The sequence below is a fragment of the Pinus tabuliformis genome, chromosome 2_2 (assembly GCF_031772625.1).
Source record: "Pinus tabuliformis cultivar Carrire ecotype Pingquan chromosome 2_2, CPIR1, whole genome shotgun sequence".
Lineage (NCBI taxonomy): Eukaryota > Viridiplantae > Streptophyta > Pinopsida > Pinales > Pinaceae > Pinus > Pinus tabuliformis.
In genome coordinates this window covers 780,878,875-780,904,233 of record NC_142300.1, presented here as the reverse complement: position 1 = coordinate 780,904,233, position 25,359 = coordinate 780,878,875, and the positions used below count along the sequence as shown (strand labels likewise).

At 35.8% G+C, this 25,359-nt stretch overlaps 1 protein-coding gene across 4 annotated transcripts in view; it reads right to left on the bottom strand.

Annotated features, from left to right (window-relative positions):
- Positions 1 to 25,359, bottom strand: part of LOC149195018 (monodehydroascorbate reductase-like) — a 153,124-nt gene that overhangs the window by 104,915 nt on the left and 22,850 nt on the right. For all 4 annotated transcript variants that reach the window (XM_089405217.1, XM_089405219.1, XM_089405218.1 and 1 more), the window contains 4 exons: positions 15,677 to 15,748; positions 14,408 to 14,459; positions 3,996 to 4,076; positions 3,612 to 3,730 (listed from right to left, as the gene is read on the bottom strand). In XM_089405217.1, coding sequence (XP_089261343.1) covers positions 3,612 to 3,730; positions 3,996 to 4,076; positions 14,408 to 14,459; positions 15,677 to 15,748 — 324 coding nt within the window. The remainder of the gene's footprint in view (positions 1 to 3,611; positions 3,731 to 3,995; positions 4,077 to 14,407; positions 14,460 to 15,676; positions 15,749 to 25,359) is intronic.

Here is a 25,359-nt window from a genome sequence, read left to right as displayed (position 1 = left end):
AGTGAATGAAAAACTTTTGAAAATTGGATAAGCAGTTTAAAACAGAAAGGAAAGGGAATATTGTCCCATTTGATTACTAAATGCCTAAATTACACCACCAACAAAACAATCAGGAACCTGTATAAATGCTCCAAAATAGTTAGATTCATATCTAGATCAGATGAATATTGCCTTATTAATGTCTCTGATGAGTTACTAAATAAGGGTTGTTTTGCGTTGTTGGGTCCAATTTCAGGTTTGATGGTATTGTCAGAGGCTAGGTGCTTAGCATAGGATGTTTGACAATCAGACAAGGGTGAACGACTACTCAGGCAAACAATTTGTCAACTAACTAGTGTTACTAGGAGTTTTCATCCAAGATTTACTTGTAACACCCCAGTTTTGATCCCTGGGATTAGCAATGTATAATTCTATATATTTTGAATGGCTGAGGACCAAGCAATATAATACGTAAACATTGTTTATGGAAAATAATAAAATGAGATACACCACCAGTTGCAAGATGAACACAGATTGAGTTATAAGGGGTTATGATTCCCCAAGAGAGGGGCTTGAAAAGGGATATCCAAGGGAGAAATCGACATGCCTATGGTTCCAATTCTTTTTCCCTAAATTAAATGTCACTATAATATAAATCCTCATTTGACTTATTAAAGACAAATTATGGAAAGCATGTGCAAGGTTTGTAGAAGCATCATATTAGCTAGTTATCGAAGCATTGGGGTAAGTATACTCATGTAAAAGGCGGGCAAAAGAGTCAGCTCTCATAATTATGACAATGTGGACTGACTACAATCATCCTTGGGGAGAGTGAGAGTCAAGCAACCATGCAGGAGAAAAGGGAAATTCGAGTGGAAGAGGTCGGCAGTTTTTCAGGGGCATGTACAGAGTTATGCAAGCAAGCCAGAAGTGAGGAAAAACAGTGTGGAGTGCTGGGAAGAGCAAGATGCCATCATTTCCGTTGAAGACAGCTTGTTAAAGCTGGTAATGAAACTGGGAACTAGGCCAGTATGCATATGAGTTCTCTTTAAGAAATTTACCCATAAAGGCTGCTGCGAGCACTGCTGGAAGAGATGGATTTCCTAGAGCCTCCAGCTGAGAAATACCTGGCCAGTCTTGTACTGGGGCCCTGGAGGGGATAGAGATTGTCTGAGGGATTGCAATGCAGAGAAGGAAAGCTCATCCTTGGGTTGTGCAGACTGATGGGGAATTGAGCTGGGCAATTGGGATTGCTGTAAGAGTTTCGTGACTGTGTTTTGCTTGGTTTTGTCACTGTATTTTGCTTGGTTTTGTCACTGTGTTTTGAGTGGACTACAGACACCTGTGGAGACTTGCCCATCCTTGTGGACTCATAACTCTAGTTCAGGGGTGACTTGCTGCTGGGAGATTTGGAGCAGCAGAGTCTATGGGTGGTTGGAACATCCAACATCCGCAGCCAGTTGTATAAATTGTTTAAAAGATAAGTGATCTGTGCACTGTGTTATTTATTATGTAAATACCATGTTGAATGCTGTGTTTGGTTTCCATTTTATGTGCTAAATACCATTGTGCATGTTTAATTAGATTTACATTCACGATTTTAAAGAATTATATAGATGCATGTGCATATGTTTGTTCTGCTGCCATATTTCTGCATTTTAGTTAATATCAGAGTCATTTTGGTAATAACGTGGCCCAGCAAGGGAGTTGAGTGTGTTACATTACCCAATGAAGGCACATTGACTACAAACTCCCAACATAGTAGTGAAAACATAAGATTGACAAGAGGCATATGGTTTATAGTTTATTGGCTAACTAGCGTTATCAGGAGTTTCACCGTGTCTACCCATCAGAGGTTGGCTCCTATATGAACTCCTGAGATGACATAGTTTGGGTCCTTGCAAAAAATGGAAGTGTCACTATGTATATCAGGACTCTGCCCAGATTACTTCAAACATATGATTCCCAATGCATTTCACCCTTCCAACAGAAATAGAAGGCATATTCTATGCAGAGTTGTGAATGTATGCTATGTGAAGTATTTTCCTAAGTTGTATCAGAGCCAAGTTTTTTGTGAAGCCTCTTGCAGTACAATAATGGGAACATTACAGTGGTACAAAAGCATTATAATTTTATCATGTGTGTATAAGCATAGAAGGGTGCATTACAGATGGCATCAGAACCCAAATTGTTATGAGCATGTAGAGCATGATGTGTGGGGGAACTTACCAAATTGAGTCCAGTCAAAGAGTCCCAGCGGGATTGCCATACACAATATGTGTATAGCATCAAATGCATGACAACATTATATCTCAGGGCAAGACCTTTGTGAACACTGCCTTGTATCCATTTGGTATGCTATGCTACAGAGGCTATCCAACAGCTCAGAGTTTGTAATGCCACACCTCCTTTAGAATTTCTGAAGAGTTCCAGATAACAAATTAAGGTAGCCAGGCTCTGTAAAGTGGGTAATCTAAAGTTGTCAATAAATGGTATACGGGGGTGGGAAAATGTTCGGATTCAGCACTTACAAAATTTACAGGGCACTCTGAAAAAGACCAGTAAAGATTTCAAACTAATATGAAATATGTTGAATTGCATCAAAAAATGCAAGGTAAGATCTGTTAGTTAACATTTGAATCAGATTTGGGTATCCAGTTTGTAGGAAAGATTTAAGTACTCTTCCAATTGATGCGAAGGTACCTACTTATGTAACTTGATATAGACGCAAAATGAGTTTTAATGTAATATATGATCATGATACAATTTTAACAAAAAACAAGTTATATAAAGAGATAATTAAAGATTGGGAAGGAAAGGATTCACAATTGATTGGTATTAGGCCTTTACAGGTCCAATGGAGGAATTGATCAGGGTTTGTCAGGCTTATATTTGTAGTTTTCTTCCTACTTATACCTACAAAGAAATGGAACAGTTGTGACTTCTTGACCATGCCTTTATGCAGTGTTTCCTGAGAATTTTCTTTCAGAAACAGTGTCAATGGCAAAGAAAGAACTTCTTGTCAGGTTGAATGCAGCTTGTCATTTTCAAATAAAACATCGTGTGCCAATGATTGAGAGCTTCTGATGTCGTTGATATAATGTTATTTATTTAACATCTAGAGTTTGAACCATTTCTTAATAGAACAAACCAAACTGATCTCTTCATCTGAAACTCAACATGTAATGGCCTCGTAAATTTTATTACTCTTCAGCTTTTCCAGATGACATAAAAAAAGCCTCTATGTGATAACTACTCAAGATTAATATGTCAACTATTGTTGTAAGGCACATCCATAGACACAAGATCATTTTTCACATTCAAGGAGGAGTTTCTCTGAATGGAGGTGCCCTCTTCCTCTAAATACTGACAAGTTCCAGTCAAGGATTCCTCACAAACCACTTCTTACTTTGTTCAATATGAAGTTTATATTGTAGATATGTCCAAGTCCAATGTAAACACAGTTATTGGTATTATACATCAAAATTTGCATAGTTCATACTCTATCTGAATTTTAAAATCTTCAAAGCAATATATCAGTGATGAGAATGCTAAAACCATTATTTTCCTTTTCCATGGTCATTGCATCGAAGTTATTTCAATTTTCAAATGTTTCCATCTTAGGTACTTACAGTGGAACCAGTTGCAATGATTAAAGTGTCATATTTGAAAGTAGTCCCTTCTGCGCTAGTGAGAGTTTTGGTGGCAATTTCAGCTTTCACCACTTCAGTGCTAAGAATCAACTCTATACCTGATATCAGAATTCACAGGTGAAATATATAACCAAAGAATCTATTAATTAGAAAAATAGAGCAAGGAAAATTGTGATATCAATATAAAGACATTAGATTCATTGGCAAATTGCATAGATTAGAGGTGGACCCTGAACTAATATCAAATTAAAACATTAGAGCTGTAAAAGTTTCCACCAAATCAATGTTTTCTATTTACTCAAGATGCACGTAACCTAGAAACTGGCATGGCAAAAACTGATAGAAAAGGCTTGAAACACATACCTTTCTCAGTATACCATTCCGGAAGCTGCCTCTCTCCTCCACTCCCAACACAGACATGGAAGCCCGGAAGTCGCACAGCTCCTGAAAGTAATAAATGCCAACATTCACCTCGCTTTCTATCCCATACACATGCACAAGCATCCATGAATATACACACATAGATCCAAGGAAAATACTACCATGGAGAAGAAAGCTGCCGATTGCACAAGTCAATGCCCGTTTACATCACAGGGGAAAATAGTAACAATCGATAGAGAATTCGAAGATTGGAGAATGCATTATATACTTTACATATATAAAAAACACATACCAATTAGTTAAATAGATTATGAGAAAATTAGGGATAAATAATGAATACAGCCCTTAAGATAGCATACAGTCTACTGTGACCTTGCTTGGTAGTGACAAATCAGATACATCTATTTAGTAGAGCAAAAAACCATTATCACATTGACATCTACGCACTATGACTTCTTTGGTATATTTAACAGTGTATCCCCAAGGGTGGGAGTGATCTCCCCACATTTCCCATGCTCCTTGGACAGGGGGAGGCCTAGGGAAATGTTTTTCCATGTCCCCCTTTCGGGGAAACTCAAGGAAACACAGGGAATGTTCTCCAATGGGGACATGCTTCTCCAAAAAGAGTGCTTATAGGTATCCTCCCTCAAAAAGGGTTCGTCGTCTCTTTGATTTTTGCCTAAAAACAATAATTTGAGTAGGGAAACTTGATATTCAACCCTAGGACCTTACTAATGCTATGTAATTAATGGTAGTTTTAAATTTTTAAAGTAAATGGATAAAAATGAAAGAGAACGTAGAACTTTAAATCTCATTCAAGACCCAGCAGACTTAACAGTTTTCAGGATTTCAAGATTGGGGGCCTTGCAACATTTCCATTGGATTTTATCATGTATGAAGGTATGGAATCAGCATATAATCAAGAGCAACAAGCCCTCTAAGTACCTCAATGTTGGTGTCATTGATTGTTGAACTCCTCTGTCATGACCCTAGTAAAAAATTAAAAATGTACCCATCGCTCAAACAAACTCTCAACTTGACATGTTAAGGTTTTCCAATCTTATTATAATGGTTAGAGGGCGATATTGATGACAACCATCCCAATATAGGCAATGGTATTGATGATGAGGATACCAATACAGGAAATGATTTTGATGATATGTTGATATTTGTTGTTGCATGATTTTTTTTGGATTATAGAGGCCATCTAGAGCCTCTTTATTGATGTATTGTTAGTTCAAAGGTGGATTGTACTCCATTCTATTTTGGTTATATGCACACTTGCTATATGTATGAGAAACTTTGCATATTTGTGTATGATGGTTTGGATTCATATGGATGCACAAGAATATTTATGTATTTTTGTTCGGCCGTTTTAACTTTTTTGGGCCCAATTTTTTTCTAGTTCCCGGATTTGGGGTCAATCGGTTTGATGACTGGTCCAATTCTTATAACATTGATTCATTGTCCATTGTTCATTTTCAGTTCTAACTTTTGAGTCTTGAATCTAGATACCAATGAACAAGTCTTTGGTTTGTCACTGTTTACTATTTTTTATTTTGAGTAATTTCAATTTACTGTTCTAGTCTTCAGACTTTAGTATCTACTATTTTGCTTAGTACTAATCAGATTCTAGAATAATGAATCATGAATTTAAATCAATGCCGACTCTAGAATGATGAATAATGAATTGTATACAATATTTTACTATTTCTATTACATTGAATCATTTATGATGTATGAATCAATGTATTTCATTATTGAATTTGAATTGAACCATGTTTATATATATACCGACGCCCCCCGGAATTTTCCTAGATTTGGGGGGTGCTCCCACACATCCCCTATGAGTCTCCTTGTTCCCACATCCCCCTGTCCTAGAAACTTGCTGGAACATTGATATTTAATGTCATCCATCCATCTTGAGTCTCAATTTCATGGATTGAAAGGAAAGGACTTGCCCATGGAAGAAGACATGCAATGAAAAGACAAAATGTAGTCCTTCAGGAAAAAAGGAAATAATAAACGAGTACATATACCTGTGTGTTTCCAAACAAGAAAGCAACAACTAGAGGTAGCACCTAGAATTGCGAGAGAGAAATCATTGAAGTAGAGCACCAATATTAAGTGTTATTTCCAATGGACAAGATAGGCATGATAATAATTTGGTCAGGGCAGCAATAAAAGGCCAAATAGAGAATTTGCAAAAGCTCATAATATAACTAAATATAAGGTGTTGAATATGTCTAGCTTGGGTGGTTAAGGGGAGAGTTTATTATTCTCCCCACCCAAATGAAAATCTAGCATTTGACATGTTTGTCCCTTATGGTCTAATTGGGACTTGCAAGGTACTAACAATCTAACTCTCACTTAAGTGTCTAAGGGTAGAACAAAATGTTCCCAAACATTTAATCCCAGTGACATAGCTCGAGCAACGGAGTGATTTCAGCATCATGCAAGAGGTCTTGGGGTCAATCTTCGGGTCAGCTACCTCTGTTGCATTCCTCATCAATGTCCCTACCACATCAGGGATCATAATCAACACAAATGGGTTTACACTGCATACCATCCACGAAATATGGGCAATTGTTGGGGGTTTCCTATGAAGCTTTCCTTAGGGAAAAAAGCTAAATATAAGTCTATGGAGGAATAAAATATCTGAATTTACACCAATAAGCAAAATAATAGTCCATAGCTTAATGTAGAACAGCTAGTTACTGCATTGTTATCAATTTTTAAAACAAGACACTAGTTTCCAATATGATAGTTAGTCGCAAAGAAAAGATCTCAATGACCTCACATAAATATTAAACAGATATTAGGAGTTAGAAAAGTGATCACCATGGAAAAGAGTAATTTAGGAATTGATAGTACAATCTAAGAAAGCTTGTGGGTTAACAATGTTGATTTTGGGTAGCATCGGATGTGCTCTAGCCTTGAAAATTGGTGGAGAGGTTAAGGCACATGAAATCTCCAAGACCTAGAAATCGTTTGGAGAAATTCCACCCGGATGAGGAGTTATTAAAATAATTAATATTTTTAATGAGTTCCTAAGTCTAAACTTAGGAAAATAAAAGTATTAATGTGTATTAATAAAATATGGATGAGAAAGTTCTAAGTGACGAGGATCAAGTCAGTTCTAATCTTAGTCGTTGATTAGGGACTTAATCTCTGTCGTTGAAGTCTCAACAGGAAAAGTATAAGAGGAGGCTTGAGGGTCCGTTGGAGATACACCAAGAGAGATTAGTCAATTCAATTTTCTGGGGCGAGGTTTGCTGAGGAAATCGAGTTAGTGATCAGAGTTGCAACGAGGGGCAGTTCAGCAAGGGATTTTCATCCAAGGCTGAAGAATACATAATAGAGAGGCAGCGCAGTGCCGGGAGAGACAGCGCAGGCCCTAGAAGGGCTGACGTAGAGGCCGTAAGGTTGACGCGGAGGACGCAGAGGGCTAACGCAGTGAGACACAGAAGTCACAAAGGCTGATGCTGGGCCTCAGAGGCAGCACTGGGGAGATTTTGTGGGGCGGACTGGGAGCAGATCAGCAGATTCTAAGTCGAGAGAGGGTGACACAGCTCCTAGAGTAGTGACGCAATTCCAAAGCACTGCTTGGAGCAGCTTTCGCCATCCAGCATAGGGAACAGCCAGAGTCGTTGTGGGGTTCGATCATCCGTTTGCTGATTTGTCGGAATATCTGTCTCCGGATAGAGGTACTACTACCAAGGATTTTCTCTATTGGGTGAGCCATTTCTAGCACCCTAGCTGTATTCACGGATCTGCTTAATAATACAAACCCTCTATATGCTGCACCGGTTTTCCCAAATTGGGTTTTTCCAGGGACAATTGTCCATAACAGTGTCCCTTGTGTTATCGTCTCAGTTTATTTCAGTGCATGATCTGTATATTTGTGAAGGCTGCAATAGTGTTTAATTCGATGTTTATGCAATTAAATAACTTGTTAATGTAAAGAACAAGTAGGATATTGTAAACCAGTAATTGCAATAGGGGTTTTTGATGTGTTAGATTCAAGAATTTTCACAAACAACCTTAAATGTGGCCTTTGGGTTCAATTATATATCCTTCAATTTGATTCAAGGCTCCAAATCAATCAGGCCAAAATTGCATGAAACATGGAAATGTGTATGGGTTTTAGAGATAGAAAGACCTGGAAATGTGATCCCCAAAGCAGGTACATCAAGAGAAACATGGTATATATACACAGAAAGACCTGGAAATGTGACCCCCCAAAGTTGGTACATCAAGGGAAACACGGTGTGTGTGTGTGTGTGTATTTTTCCTGAGAAAAGAAACTCGTATCTTCATTCATGATTGAAAAGAAAATACATTTTGTATATACACACTTATAGAAGTGTGCATTCATCGAGGATATGCCAAAATCCTATGAGGAAAAAAATTTTGTACATATACATAAAAGCATTCGGAAAGAGGCCAAAGCCATTAAAGGCGCATACAAACTAGAAACCAAAACAAAAACACAAAAAATAAAATACAAGAGGGAGGATCAAGTATTGGAGACACTTGTCTTCCCCTTCTTCCCTTTTTTTCTCTAGACTTAAAGCCATTGCCTAGCATTGGGATCCACTGGAACCATAGCCAAGTGACCCACAAAGACCTCAGAGAGATGCTCCTTGTCTGAATTAGCTTTCTGATGTATGGACACGTTTTGTGCCTGCCATACCCTCCTCATTGTGTGTCATATTTATCTGATGTTCCATTGGGGTCTAATCAGTAACAGGAGCCCACTGGATTTGAGTGTCAACCTCCAACTGAGCCTCGAAGTCCCCACCCACTTTAACCTTAGATAGCTCTTATTATGTTGCTTTGTTTTCTTCATCGTCCTAATCTGAAGGGAGGATCTCTATGAAATTCCATCCTTTTGACCTATTCTATCTTTTTTTCTTTTTTATTAACTTCTTGGCCAAAGGGCATGTGTCCTACAAATGTCTTGTTTGAAAACATACATAGCACCGGAATGTCGTGTTCTCATAATCTAACACTTGTGACCACTGAAAGTCCCCATGTTTTAATTTTATGTGATCTGGTAGCCCTTTGTTAAGATCTATCTCCCCGCAAATTGTGGCAAATGTGAAGAGACCATTTTCTGATCTCTCCAAATCCATTCTTTTTAATTTGCCCAAAGTATTTCCTATGCCTTCAAGAACTTTGTGATGCCAGAACAGAAGAGGAAGGTTTGGAAGCCTAACCCAAACAAGCATAGCTGATATCGCCATAATAGTCGCATCAAAACCAGGAAACCATGGAGTAATAGATAAACCAACTCTACCCCAAAACCAGGGTCCTTCATTTTGAACAAAATCCAAGTCCTTTTGTGTTTCAAATTGGACAATGAAAAATCCTTTAGAGCATAAAAAAATGTCACATTTTGGTGTCCAAGAGGTGAACACCCAATGAAATAAGGCTTCGGGTTTAGGCCAAACACCATTGAATCAAAAAAATGATGGCTTTTGACTAGAGAACAAAAAACAAGGAAGAAACCTCAGAGTTATTGATCTCCAATCATGGAGCTTGCTCCATTTTATCCACTATATAGGGTCCTGGGATATTTTGACTCAGATCAGCAAGGGCAATAGGATTCCCTTGAACTGCATCCTTAAAGGATACTGGATCTCCATTTGATGTCCTGGCACCAGGAGCACCCCCACGCACCCTTGTATTCAAAATTATGATTGAGTTGTTTTCGATGGAATAGTCGTTTATCTGTACATAATCTTGTAAGACCCTCCCATTAAATTGCAAACACATTGTAATACTAAAGGAATGCCTCCTTTAGCTCAATAGCCTCTTTTAGTTTGGAGACAAAATCAGTCTTTCTGATCCAGTAAATGGTATATTTCCCACTAAATTCTTTGATAAAAATTTGTAATAAATCACTTTCTGTCCACTCAGTCTATGTATATCGTAGCACCTCACCTTAGAGTGGACCAAAAACTGAAAGCCCAAGAACAGGGTCGTCACTGGCAACACAATTATATGGGACAATGTTCAATAAGGGGTTCCCAATAGAAAGAACCCGACACAGCATCCCTAAATCATTTCCAAAGAAACCACTAATATACATCAGTCGCATCACAAAATCTGGCTCCATAGTCATCGTAAGCCACCACACAAACGACATCTAGATATATAACCCAGCATAGATCCATCTTAACCACAGATCTAACACAGTGTTATCAGGACCGAATCGAACCGGTCTGAACCGGCCGATTTGACCGGTTTGAGGCAAAAATCGATTCAGCCCGATGACCTAAACCGTTTTTGGTTGGTTCGGTACCGAACCAACCTTTTTTCATTGAACCGGACAATTTGGTATTGAACTAGTTGATATTGTACATTATTGCCAAGGACCTTTTGAACGCAATTTTTTTCTTAAAAGCCCTGATTTATGATAGGGGAAGCCTAGTATGTGACCATATTCCCTAATAATGCTATGCAATTCATGGTAATGTTAAATTCTTAAAGTAAAAGTGGCATTCTCATTTATTTTTTATTTTCATCCTTTTACTTAAATTTTTAACATTACCATGAAATGACTCAGGGTCTTTGAGAGTGATTTTGACCTCATTGGATTTCATATGGAGAAAGTAAAATTTTAGATCTCATTCAAAATCCATCAAACTTAACAGTTTTCCAGGGTTTCAAGATTGGGGAGGTGCAACAATACATTGGATTTTGTCATGTACGAGGGTATGGAACTAGTATTTAATCAAGAGCACCAAGCCCTCTATGTACCTTGATGTTAGTGGCATTGGTTATTGAACTCCTCTATCATAAGCCTACTAAAAACAGTACCCATCACTCAAAATAAATCTTGAATTGACATGCTATGCTTTTTCTATCTTATTTTAATGCTTAGAGGGTGATATTGATGACGAAGATTCCAATATAGACAATGATTTTGATGATATGTAGGTATTTGTTGTAGTATAATTTTTTTTTGATGCTAGAGGCCATGTGGATCTTGTTTGCTAATGTATTTTCGGTTTAGAGATGGATTGCACTCGGCGCCATTTTGGTTATGTGCACCCTTACATGCTATATAAATGAAAACTTTTCCTTATTTGTGTATAAATCAGTGTTGTTAAAATCGCGATAAAATCGCGATTTTTTCATCTTGCCGATCAAATCGCGATTTTTATACGAAAAAATCGCCTACTTTTTTTTTGCCGATTTTTACTGAAAAAATCGCGCTTTTTTCAAAAAATCGCGATTTTTTCGAAAAAATCGTGGGGGCTCAGGACAGCATAGTTTTATAACTTTTTTTGGGTTTTTTCATGCAATGTTTTTTGAAAGAAACAAATAATTTTTGAGTGGGGTAGCTTAATGATCAAGTCTAGGCCCTAGTATGGATATGCTATTCATGGTAATGTTAAATTCTTAAAGTAAAAGTGACATTCTCCTTAATCTTCATTTTCATCCTTTTACTTAAATTTTTAACATTACCATGAAATGACTCAGGATGTTTGAGAGTGGTTCCAGCCTCATTGGATTTCATATGGAGAAAGTAGAATTTTAGATTTCATTTAAAATCCAGTAGACTTATCAGTTTTTCAGGATTTCAGGATTGGGAGATTGTAATGTTTCTAGGTGACACCACCTGCCCGGGCTACCCCTGCCACCAGTAGAGGACGTGGTCTACCTCCTATAGCTCCTACTTCTAGTTCTTCAACGTCTAGAGCACATCAGACTCCACTGCCATTTCCACCTGCACGGGCACCAACATCTACATCTAGAGGGAAAGGGAAAGCTGTGGCATTTTCTCGCAAGAGGGGCAGAGGAAATCAATAGGATTAGACTTTCATTTTATTGTATATGACATTATGACATGATGAGATACATTATCATATTTTTTGTTGATATTTTGAGGCTGAGTTGGGACTCAGGAGTCAGGACTTACTATTCAGGACATGATTCAATGTTATGTGTGATTTTAGCGCTAGAAATGATATTAAACATCTTATATGTTAGTTTTTTTATCATATTTATGTGTCAATGTATTTATTTTATGTTGTAGATGGTTTAGATATTAAAAAAAATGAAAAAAAATGAATATTTTTGTGCCAAACGCTTTTTTCCGCTTTTTTCCCGCTTTTGCCGATTTTTTCCGCTTTTTTCCCGGCGCCGATTTAATCCCGATCGCGCTTTTAACAACATTGGTATAAATGGATTGGATTCATGTGGATTCACATGAATATATATATGTTTTTCTTTAAAATTTGAATATTTTGTGTTTTTGGTTGACCAGTTTTTTGGTCCGGTTCTTTTATCAGTTTCCATCCAGTTCTTGGTCCAAGGTGTCAACCGGTTCAATGACCAGTGCAATGCTGATAACTATAATCTAACATGAGCCGAGAGGTATCAAATTTCTTCTGGGCAAACCTATTTTAGAGTGCAAAAAACAATGAGTAATTTTTTGTTGTTTAATTTGTATTTTTGAATGTTATATAGATTACCTAACATGTGCATTGAATTGATTTTTTGTTATTAATATATTTTTAAATATACATCACTATTAATTCATATTAAAAATTTTATTCATAACCCATATTGGATATTTTATTCTATACAACATTAAAATATTTTCTTTTAACATTTATATATATATATAAATAAAGTTGATATCACGTATTAAAATATGTTTGAAAAGTAGAAGGTTTAAACATCTTAGACATTTTTTTTACTTCTAATTACTTTACATGAAATTATAGTAGGTCATATGCATAACTAATAAAATATGCATAGCATATTTTTTTTATATTCTAGCCGATATTGTTTTTCTATTTAAAGAATATGTTATTTTTAATTTAAGAGAGAAAGACAAACTTACGCATCCTTAACACTAGATTGTAGAATGAGCGCCTCGGCTCAATTCTCAATTATAAAAAATAAAAGCACAATGTAAAAAAAAAACCTCTAACAACTAGCCCACAAGACCGTATTTACCCTACACAACAGATCGTGTGCACCTTCATCAACTGATACTGGACACAGTTCATCGCCTATGAAGCCATGGATCTTGTAATAAACCACAGGATCGCGCCGCCCATCTTCAAAGGGCTCCATGGACACAGGATGCCACATTCCCATTCGAGACTTTTCATTAAATATCGAAATAAAACCCCGACCTTGCAGAAAAGCATTGCCAAAGCCATTCTCCTCTTGATCAAGGGCACCATGGGAGCGGCAGACCATACATAGCTCAATAGAGCTTGCAAACTCTAACGCAAACGCAAACACAGGCCATCGCGTACCCTATGTGTGTGTATTTTTCTAACATTATCTTGCAAGAAAATAAAAATGATACACATAAATACCATTTTAAAAGTAAACCCACATCTATATTAACTCCCATTAATGATTACATGATGCAAAATCCAAAATCGGCCTTTATATGTGTATTATGAGCTTATATATGCTAAAATAATGTGAATTGGAAAAACACGAAGTTCCACTTCCATTTGTATCTCCACCCATCAAGAGGAGCAAGAGATAGATCCAAGTAGGTTTCTAACCTTCCAAGAGAGAAAGAGAGCTATAGTAAAAATAAGGGCTGTTAGAGTTTCGAACTTTCTATTTTTTTCAAATGAATCTGACAATTATGTCGGTTTAGAAACGGATTACATGTCCCCGTTGATCATTTATTACAGGTTTTTAGGCTCCTTATGGGTCTCATGCCCCTCATGAGCACTTGGGTGACCCCACAACCTTCAAAGATCTGGCCAGAAGCCATACACACACACCAAAACAACCTGGAAACAGCCTCAGCCATACCATACTGTGTTTCCAACTCATGAAACTGAGGCCATTTTGCATCCATTTCAATGTTTATAGGCAGGAAAAAAATTGGGGCTAAATTTTGCAAATGGGTTAATTTTCCACAGTTTTTCCAAAAAAATTCACCGATTTCTATTTTTTTTAAATTATTCACCTAAATTTTATAGGATAAAATTATTTTACCTTAAAACTTGCCAAAATTTTATAGACTATATAAGATTAATAAAAATTTGAATATTTTTTCAAAAAATATTGCCAAATATTTTATAGTTTATATATTAGGAACTCGTAAGATTTGTCAAGATTTCTACAGTTTAAGATAAATGTCCTTTTTTGAAATTTTCCCAGTTTTTAGGTGTTTTGGGTATGAGAAAGCTACCTGCGTAGGCATATCCTGCAACACAGGTTCTAGCCATAACTTAAGTTTAAAACAAGAGAGTGGAACTCTATTTTATTGTAGTGTACAGGAAAAATCTTGAGCTACTCTAAATACAACAGAATTAAATTGCTACTAGCTCCCATGCGTATATGCACCCAAAGTGATTTTCATTTAGCTCTATGTGGACTCAATTGAAATGTCATACCTTGCGGAAAGAGATAAGCCTTGCTAAGTGCAGGTCTTTCATATGGAGCTACCTGTAAAAGCAATATAGTTTGTCATCATAAAATCCAAGCTATCATGTAGAGGAAACAAGACAAATAATTCACTAACAGAATAATAGTACCTTACCATATAATAAAATATGCATCCAATTATCCATGTGTTGGTATAACGGGAATATCACATAATTTAATAATTTATCAAGTGGTTTCATTGTCTTCTATAATATTTAACAACAACAAAAAGTCATCACAACAGAGTTATTAAACATGTGCAGCAAATTATCAAATGCAAATAATCTGAAAAATCGAAGCACGAAATGTCATTGAAGAGGAAGCAAAAATAGACTTCTCATGGGGAAAGCATATACTGCACCATAGCTTTCAAGTTTCAGAACTCCTACTAAGAAGAATTGGATACCTGTAATAACTTGAACACAATTCCAAATAGTGATGCTGATCCCTGAATTATTCAACTTCCAAGTTTTCACTTCTTTGATCAATGAGAAAAAAAATGGCACCAAAGAAATTGAGAGGCTCGTTCTATTCCAAGACTTAACTGGTAATGTGTTTTTTTGATACTTTTTGTTGACATAATGGTCTGGTTGAGTCTATATATAATGTTTCATCAAATAGCAATTGGGTTTATTCAGGTGGTTGGGAAAAATGATTGTTATTTTTTCTATCCAGATTCAATTCCTGCAAGTGACATGCTGAGCTAATATTAAGTATATTGATGTGATGGTTTTAAGCCTTGCGGAATGGCCTTGAACCCTCAAGAATATCATACCTTGCCTATGCACTGAAGGATAGGTTACTTAGTTACATGGAAAAAAATGTAATGCTTCATCAAAGTGATCTAACTTATAAAGACCAATCTAATGCAAAAGAGAAAGATCCTCATCAGCTTTTTTTATAAGAAAGCAAGTTTCTGCTGAAAAGAGCAGTATTAGAGAAAAAGACTTGTATCACCCTTATGAGCAGCCTAACGTGAACAGAGGAGCTCATAATGCATTATCTATAGCAAGGAAAAAAGCTCAACACCGCACAAGAGTCAATACCGAGGCAAGTACACTCTGGAGAAAAGAAAAAAAAAATAGTATGGCTTGAGGTAAATGCTTCTGACCTCTAGATGTAAACCCACAGACCCTCCGGTCGCTTGGCTATGGAGAGTGCTTACAAACAAAAAACAAAGCCAGAAACTTCTACTGACTTATACAACAAATTTGATATAAAGAGAAATCAGAACATACAGCCTCTTTTGATATAATTGCGAGCTCTCCAGATTTGACACCCAACTTAACAAATTCTCTGGCTGCATAACCCTGAAAAACGATGAAATAAAGTGATTAATAGCTGAATTCAATTCAACTTGTATGAGGACAACACCAAACACAGTCAAAGCAGGCTATTCTTACCTTAAGTATCAACCGCTTCAGCTAACTTAGAGGCATTGAATTATGGATAAATAAAAGCATCAACGACTTGAAAATAAAACAAGCTGAGCTGACCAATACATAATATAGATGGAGAACTTAAGTTCAAACTCTTATTAGGTAATTAGATTAATTTCGTCCTAGTTTACTTAAATTTAACTACTTCAAATAAGCATAGCATGCTCCAACCAAGCTTCATCATGGTCTAAATTGGGCATTAAACGAAGGTACACAATTTAAAAACATCACCTCTTCCTTTATTATGTCTGAAATATGAGGAGTGACCACATGTGGAATTAAACCTTAGAGTCAATATATCATTTATGATATTTCGCAGTTGAAAATAAGTACAGCAATCACTTTACGGGCAGGAATATCAGCCAACATAGATGAATTTTACAGTCAAGCAGGAAAAGCAAATTGCAGTTATGCTTCAAGAAATATAAAGATGCCTTTTACAAGATTCAACTCATGTCTATATTTAATTCAGGAGCAGTTCCAACTCTCATTGGATCCTAATTTCCCCTTTTTTCATCGAGAGATATGAATTGAAAAAAGTATTCTGATATTAATTGACATATAAATCTCTGCGCATGCATCCTTATATATGTCCTCTAGAGAATCTAAACTTCAAACCACATCTGATTTGCCCATATTTTATTATCACACTATGCTCCTATAAGTTGCTTAATGGCATTATAGATAGCTGAATAATATACAGGAGCTGTATACTGACTACAAGTGCATACATACATGCTATGCAAATAAAAAAATGATAGTGATGAATATCATGAGAGATTGTACATCAATAATTAAATGGCTTTCTGCCAGTATTTTTGTAAAAAATTGCTTAGTAGTAATGAATTTATTTTGGCAGAGGAAAATCAAGTACATACAAAAAAAAATACTTTTTCTTTTTGATAACCAATCTTGAAATACAATTACAGACAAAATAAAGAATGATTAACAGGTTCTATGCCTGATGACACTTGCTGCTGTTTAATTAGTGAACTGATTAAAGTTTAGCTTACAAAATTTGTATAAGTCATATAAACGAGCTCTGACAAAGGGAAATTTGTCCATTAAAGCCAAATCTCTAAGGAACCCCCAGCTTTAGTTTTGGGTTCTTTGAAGTTTATTTCAACAAGTCCCTCAATAGCAATAGTAGTTTAAAAAAATAAATTTTTTGAATCATGTGCCATTGAAACCAGATAGCCCAGAGAAAAATATTTACCTCCAATAGAAAGGGCCAAATTTTGAAAGATGAAATGCTCCTTGATAAGGCCTTTTAAGCTCAAATATACCCTAAAAGAAAAGTGTCCTTTGTCAACTGCAAAAAGTGCAGTAATCTTGGGTAAATAAGCACAAACCTAACTTACTAGGAAGCCATTTCCTGGATATTTTTTATCCTTTATAAAGGGAAAGTCAATTCATATAATAGTATTGATCTAATATACTTCCTCTTTATCTCCTGTTTCGTGAGAATTTGCAATCCTTTTTAAACTTCTGCAGCCCTTATTCCTTGTCAGTTTTTAACTATAACTAGACTAGAAAAGCACATAAGTATACTACCTAACTAGTCTAGAAAAGCAAATAAGTATATTACCCCACTGGTTTTTATAGTTTAACGAGTATAGACCTTTTATCAAATTGTTTAACAAGTATAGACCTTTTATCAATTGGTTTTAATTTTGAACAAAAACAAGTATAGACCTTTTATCAATTGGTTTTAATTTTGGACAAAAACGAGTATAGACCTTTTATCAATTGGTTTTAATTTTGGACAAAAACGAGTATAGACCTTTTATCAATTGGTTTTAATTTTGACCAAAAGACAAAAGACTCAAATATAACTCCATACTTATTAAACATCCACTTTTCTAAGTATTAAACATCCGCTTTTCTAAGTGTGCCTTGAAATATCTAGGCATGTCACAAACCACTCACTTGATCATTGTAGTTTGTTGTCATTTCCTTCACAGTAATCCCAACGACCTATTGCACTCGTAAATTACACTCTCCAAAAGAAGCCAACAAACACTCTCCAATAGAACCTGTTGACCACTACGTGTCAACGACCCATAGCAGTACGCCCCTTTTTTTGCGAAAGGGATAGTGCCTGATTGATGTGCTCGTGCCATCCAGCTATCATCATCAGCCTGATTGTCATGTTATAATGTAAACCCATTCTACATGTGTATAATGGAAATAATCTTAGCAGATCCATGTCGTGTATGTAATTGCCTAGGGAAACCTACTTTTCTGGTGATGATCTACATTCCGGGAGGTTTTTGTCTCACCAATCCATTCTCGAATGGTCGGCAGAGTTTTCCTTCAACCTTACCCCAAAGCCAAAATGGATTTTGTCACTGGGATCTTAGGCAAGTTCTAGTGTTATAGATCGAGTCTATGTAAAAGTGATTTGGGAATAATCCTAACTATTTGGTTAGGTTATTTTATTGCAAATTGCTTGGTCTGCTGGATTATTTTTGTGTCGCAGAAATGAGTAGTCTGTGAGGGTCTTTTTCAAATGGGTTTTTCCCTTTATGATGTAAAAATATGAAAATTATGATGTAAAGTGTTTTGAGGGTTGGAAAAAATAATTTATCCTTTCATATGTTAATTAATTAAATTTTATGGCCAAAAAATTAATTAGAATCCTAAGCCATAAATGTAATTAATTCTAGGTCTTTGATAAATTTAAATTCTCCAAAGGGAAATTCGTCGGTCCTTAAAATTCAAATTTTAAAAGGTCCCGTGACTAAGGTAAATTAATTATTTTGCTAAATTTTAAGCCTTTGGTCTCTGGGATTAAGTCAAAGTCAAAATCTTGAATTAATTAAAATGCATTTAATTGAAAAATTCGAATTTCCTCAAGAATTTAAAATTTCGACAGATGAGATTAAAAGAAATTTTGATCCTCATCAACAGTCGAGATTGCTTTGACGAGGATCACTCAAACTAGCCGTTGGAGGATTTATCTTTAAATAGGAAGTCATTTGTCAATCAATTCATCTGATCTCTGAATTGTGTACTAAGCTCTCAAGCTCTCTTGTATACTTTTTTGAATTAATGCAAAAGACTTTGGAGTTTCAGCGTTTTGTAGTGTTTCTCTTCATGAATTTATGGTAACATTGTTTTAATTTTTGCTTAATATAATGTGAAAATGGTCAATCAATAGCTCTCTTAGGATAATCTGAATACAGGTACCTTATTCAATTTGTTGGATCTAGGGTAACATTTTTAATTTTGATTGAAGTAGCAGGTATCTATATTTCTTCATAATTTTATTGTAATTCTATTTCTCTACTTGATTTGATGGTTGATCTAGTGTTTGCAGAAGATCTCTCAGATTCTCATTGAACGTTTGCGGATAGTCTTCGGTTGGACCAGCCAACTCTCAACACATATTTTCTGAAAAACCTACTTCATATAAGCCTCGGGATTTATCTAACAATAATATTTTTTCTGCAGGGTGTTTTTGGGCTAGTATCTCTCTAAAATTTCAATATCTTTTAAATATGTTGTGGAAATTTTGATAGATCTAGCTATTAAGAACCTTAGATTATCAGATCTGGGAGCGGAGTTGGACTCATCCTCCTCAGATCTGATAGATCTGTAAATTATTTGTATAGATCTGTTATTTGCTTGTGTAGATCTGAAATTTTGTAACATAATTTTGAATTTTAACACTTGGGATTTTTGGATTTTCTCTATTTTTGTACATATTGGGTATTGGGTTTTCTCTTTTCACTTGTGCAGAAATAGATCTGAGAAATCAGCCAATAAAATCTTCAGACCTGAGCTAGATCTAGACCCTGGAGAGCAAGATCTGGGCTCAAAGATTGTTTGCAGGAATGGATCTGAGAAATCAACCAAGAAAATCTTCAGATCTGAGATTTTTTCAAGCAGATCTGGGGGTTTTGAGACAGATCTAAGCCCTGGAGGCAATATCTTGTCCCAAATATTTTTGCTGGGCCAACCATTAAAGATTTTGCAATAAATCTGAAGATCTGAAGCAAAATAATTTTTCAGAACAGCGGTTTCAAGTTTTGTTTCTCCTAAGCCCAGATCTGTCTTCTCCTAGCCCAACACTAGTTCTATTGGCCCTGTGCTAGCTCTCATTAGCCCTAGATTCCCCTTGCTTCATTTCTGATCTGAATATTTAATTTTCTGAAACTGATCATTAGTGGGTTTTTGCAGAAAATTTAGTAAAAATTTGTGTTTCAGGTATTGAATTTTTTTTGGGCAACTTGGGCAAGTGATCTTCAAGACCTAGGGCCTAAAGGTTTGATCTCTAAACCATCTTTTTCCTCACTATTTGCTACAACAGTCATATACCTTTCTAATAGTGGTGAAAAACACATCTAAGTAATTTGAAATTAGCTAAAAAAATTGCTAAATACATTAATAAGTCATTTATGTTTGATGTGTATCAAAAATTTGGCCTAGATCTACATTTTGGGTGACTGTTATACCTGAATAATTATGTTTCTGAAGTCTGAAATATAACAGTGGAAAAATTTCATGCGGGTTAGCATAAAATCAGTCCCTAAGTTGTCTAATACATTAAAGAATTAATTTCTTGAGTTGGGCATTCATCATTAGGCTTATTTCATGTTTTAATTGTTGGTTGTAATAAGTATATCAGATCTAATATAATTATGGAAATCACATCATAACAGGGTGAAAAAATTTTACAATTCATGTGGGCAAGTTTGGAAAAATTTTGGTAAATTTTTGGCATAAAGATATCATTGATAGCTTACTGTTTTCATCGTCATATTGTTGTTGTCATAAAGTTTTTCTTATTGCTATCCTAAAAACTAATTTCTGAAAATTAAGTACTCTGTCATGGAATTGTGATAAAATGCATATCTTTTGTTTCATAAACTGAGTATTTTTTGAACATCTGTTGACATTGATTGCAAAGAAGGTTTTGTTCTCTTTTAGCTATAATTATATCAAGAAGATTTGAAATAAGCTTGTGGTTTAATTGTAATATTTTCAGGAGTTTATTTTTAAGTTTTCATCCAATAAAGCGAACATTTAATTTTGGTGATTGGGGGCTTTTGCGACACAAGTGTTTCTGATCCTCAAGTCTAACTTCATCTCATCATCCCGTGCATTTGTATATAAGTTAGCTTTGCATAAATAAAATTTACTTCCAAGCATAAGCTTGGTCAATAGAGAGATAGGTATCCATCCATCTTTGCTTGAGAAACCTACTTTTAATGGTACTTAAAACGGTGACCTTGTAGTCGTTAGTGCCACATCTCTCTGCAGCGCCGGAGGCACCAGGTATGTTAGATTTTCAAGAGAGGTATCGTTAATCACACCTTAGTGTGCTTCACCTTATCTTTTTTTTGCCAATTACTACGAAATCAGGCTCAATATAGAAAGGATCGAAGGGTTAAAACTTAGATAGGCATTGAACTAAAATTAATCAAGATTCTTGCATCTCATGTTAGGTTTAGGATCTACACTTCATATAAGATAGTCATTCATTCAAGCAGCAGTTGCAAATAAATTACTTGGTCCTAAATTCCCTAGCAAGATAGTTGACTCCATAAGGCACTGGCATCAATTGCTTAAAATCTAATCAAATCCTATAAATCTTGCTAAATCTAAATCAAGTACTTGGTCGCTTCACTGTGTCTCCCGAACTGGCTGGTTTCCAACTAGTTCTCCTTCATTCCATTTTCGTAGGGTCTACCCCCCTTAGCCTGCTGTAGGGAGACAACTTAAACGGAGAGATTGGGGATCAGGGTGACAACCCCCGATCTGAGTCGTTGTCACAGTGCCTAGACATTCTGTGCGACAACATTTTTTGGTGCCGTTGCCGGGGACCAGTTTATGGGCCTGGGCTTTACGACATTCATCATTCATCTTTCATCTTTCTATCATTCATTTTAGCCGACAACGCCAACATTTTTTGGCGTCATTTGATCTTTTCATCGCTTCCTCTTTCATCATCTCATTAATAGTTTCATCTGCACTTTTAGCACTTGGACACATTGGTTCGTTTCTTGTTTGGGTGGCAACTCCACTATTCATCCATTATATCTCAGACAAGAAACCATCCCTTATATCCAGTTGTTTGTCTTTTGGATCTTAGAGCTAGATTCATGTTCAAGTGGCGACTCCACTTCTTTCATTTCTTACAAGAATTTCTACTAGAAGCTCGCTTCTTATGGATCTCTTGATTTTCTTGAGCAGGGGTCTCTCTCTAACATCCATTTGGTCCCTCCTTATCCCTTCAAGCAAGTCATCATGGATGATTCGTTTACCCCGTGTCATTTTACTGATTTTTTCCATGATATGCCGGAAGAGGCCATTCATAAATTGCCTTTGTTCTCGAGTGGTGATTCAACCGTTGTTAGAAAGCATCTATGCATGTTTACTCATACAATAATCAAATATTGTAGTTCTTCCCAATATAAACATGAAGATGTCAAAATGCATCTATTTGCCTTTTCTTTAGCGGGTGATGCTTTGAATTGGTTTCATAATTGTCCTGAAGATTCTTTCGCTTCTTTACAAGACATCATCAATTCTTTTACAGATAGATATGGTGATCAAGGTAGCTCGCCTTGTGCCCCTAACATTATGCAACAAAATGAGAGTGATCTTGTAAAGGATCTAGCTGTCAATGAAAGATTTCAAGAAAATTAACTCCATATCAGAATGTGCCATCCACTTGTATCGTTGCAGGACGAATCCATGATAGTAGAAAAGCAGGAACAAGTTATCAAATTAGTGTCGACAGTGAAAGGAAGAATGATAAGCATCTTATAGAAGAACTATAACAGTTGGTTAAAGACATGCAGTTCAGTTAAACACAGCTGGTAAAAAAAATGGATCTTAATCAAGAAAAATTTATAACTAATTACGTCAAGGATATGAGAACTTTGTACACTCAACTGGAAAACGTGATGAGGAGATGGAAATCATGAAAATTAAACACTCTGATCACATAGCCACCGTAGTAGCAAAGTGTGCTCAGAATATGGAGGATATGAGGACCGACATGCAAAGCCAGCATGCTAAGGAAATGGAAACCATGAAAGCTAATCATGACAGGGAAATTAATTCTATGCAAAGCAAGTTATTAGCCCTAGAAGAAAATATGACGATCATGGAATTTAAACATTCAAATCACAAGACTGCCATGGAGACAAGTTATCAAGAAGAAATAAGTTCAATTCAGAATAGATTGTCAACTATGGACGAAGAAATGACCATCATGAGATTCGATTATAATAATCAGTTAGCTATCATACAAGCAAATCATGAGAAAGAGATAAACTCTATGCAACATTGCTTGATGACCATAAAAGCAGATAATGACAAAGTAATAAAAAATATGGAAGCTGGTCAGATATGTCTTCAGAATAAGTTATTGACCATGGAGGAAAACCATGCCAAGGAAGTCAGTGCTATGAAGGTTGAACACTCTACCCAGATGGATGCCATAACAATACAGGTACAGAAACTTCAACATCAGTCAGAGGATGAAAGAAACAAGGAAACGTCAACAGATCATAAGCCTCCTTATTTGTTGCAGCAAGCTCCATCTTATTATGAGGTCATTTGTTCCATTGAAAAGTGGCTAATTGAAGGTGACTCAGATAAAATGGAAATTAATAAGAATCAGGTTGATGCTTGCATGTTTGATCCACCGGTCATAAAAGATCAAGTTATAACTCATGACACCTGTGAGACTGATCCATCATTCTTGACAGAGCAGATGCAGAATGAAGAAAGACATGTCATGCATATCTTACATACTTCATCTGAGAGTTTTGAAGTAGAATGTTCCACATCATCAGTGATACAGCCTGCCACAAAGAAAAAGCGCAAGAGAAAGAGAATGAGAAAGCGGTTTGATGCATCAGATGGTCGCGAGCAGCTTGATTTTCAGATAGGAAAAAGTCCTACCATATGCAGGATTGGACATGGCACATTTGAGAAACAGCCGACAGATTTGCCTGAAAGCAGGCAAATGCTCAGCATGCACTATATTGAACATATTTGATGCCATGGGGCATCTTTGTATTGTATTTCTAACCTTATACCCTTGTTATTTCAGTGTTTCATTTTGTAGTTAGATTTGTGTTTTTCATGTTATTAGGATAGTTAATAAATGAAGAGCTATATCTTTCATGTGCTTAATGTTATATGATGATTTTTTGAATGGACGCTACTTATGTTATATTGTGTGTTGCGTGGATGCAGATTCTGGATTCTCACATTCCTCCATTGCAGCAACGTGTCCCCAAGTAGAGCCAGATGTTGACCACTACGTGTCAATGACCCATAGCAGTACACCACCTTTTTTCGCAAAAGGGATGGCACATGATCAATGTGTTCGTGCCGTCCAACTATCATCATCAGCCTGATCATCATGTTATAATGTAAACCCATTCTGCATGTGTATAATGTAAATAATCTCAGCAGATATGTGTCGTGTATGTAATTGCCTAGGTAAACCTACTTTTCTGGTGATGATTTACATTCCGAGAGGTTTTTTGTTTCACCAATCCATTCTCGAATGGTCAGCAGAGTTTTCCTTCAGCCTTACCCCAAAGCTGAAATGGATTTTGTCACTAAGATCTTAGGCAAGTCCTAGTGTTATAGATCGAGTCTATGTAAAAGTGATTTGAAAATAATCCTAACTATTTGGTTAAGTTATTTTATTACAAATTGCTTGGTCTGCTGGATTATATTTGTGTTGCAGAAATGGGTAGTCTGTGAGGATCTTTTTCAAATGGGTTTTTCCCCTTATGATGTAAAAATATGAAAATTATGATGTAAAGTGTCTTGAGGGTTGGAAAAAATAATTTATCCCCTCATAGGTTAATTAATTAAATTTTCTGGCCAAAAAATTAATTAAAATCTTAAGCCAGAAATTTAATTAATTCTAGGTCCTAGGTAAATTTAAATTCTCCAAAGGGAAAATTCGTCGGTCCTTAAAATTCAAATTTTAAAAGGTCCCGAGACTAAGGTAAATTAATTATTTTGCTAAATTTTAAGCCTTTGGTCCCTGGGATTAAGTCAAAGTCAAAATTTTGAAGAAATTAATTCAAAAATTTAATTTTTGAATTAATTAAAATGCATTTAATTGAAAATTTTGAATTTTCTCAAGAATTTAAAATTTCGACAGATGAGATTAAAAGAAATTTTGATCCTCATCAACGGTCGAGATTGCTTTGACGAGGATCATTCGAACTAGCCGTTGGAGGATTTATCTTTAAATAGGAAGTCATTTGTCAGTCAATTCATCCGATCTCTGAATCGTGTACTAAGCTCTCAAGCTCTCTTGTATACTTTTTTGAATTAATGCAAAAGTCTTTGGGGTTTCAACGTGTTGTAGTGTTCCTCTTCATGAATTTATGGTAACATTGTTTTAATTTATGCTTAATATTATGTGAAAACTGTCAATCGATAGCTCTCTTAGAATAATCTAAATACAGGTAACTTATTTAGTTTGTTGGACC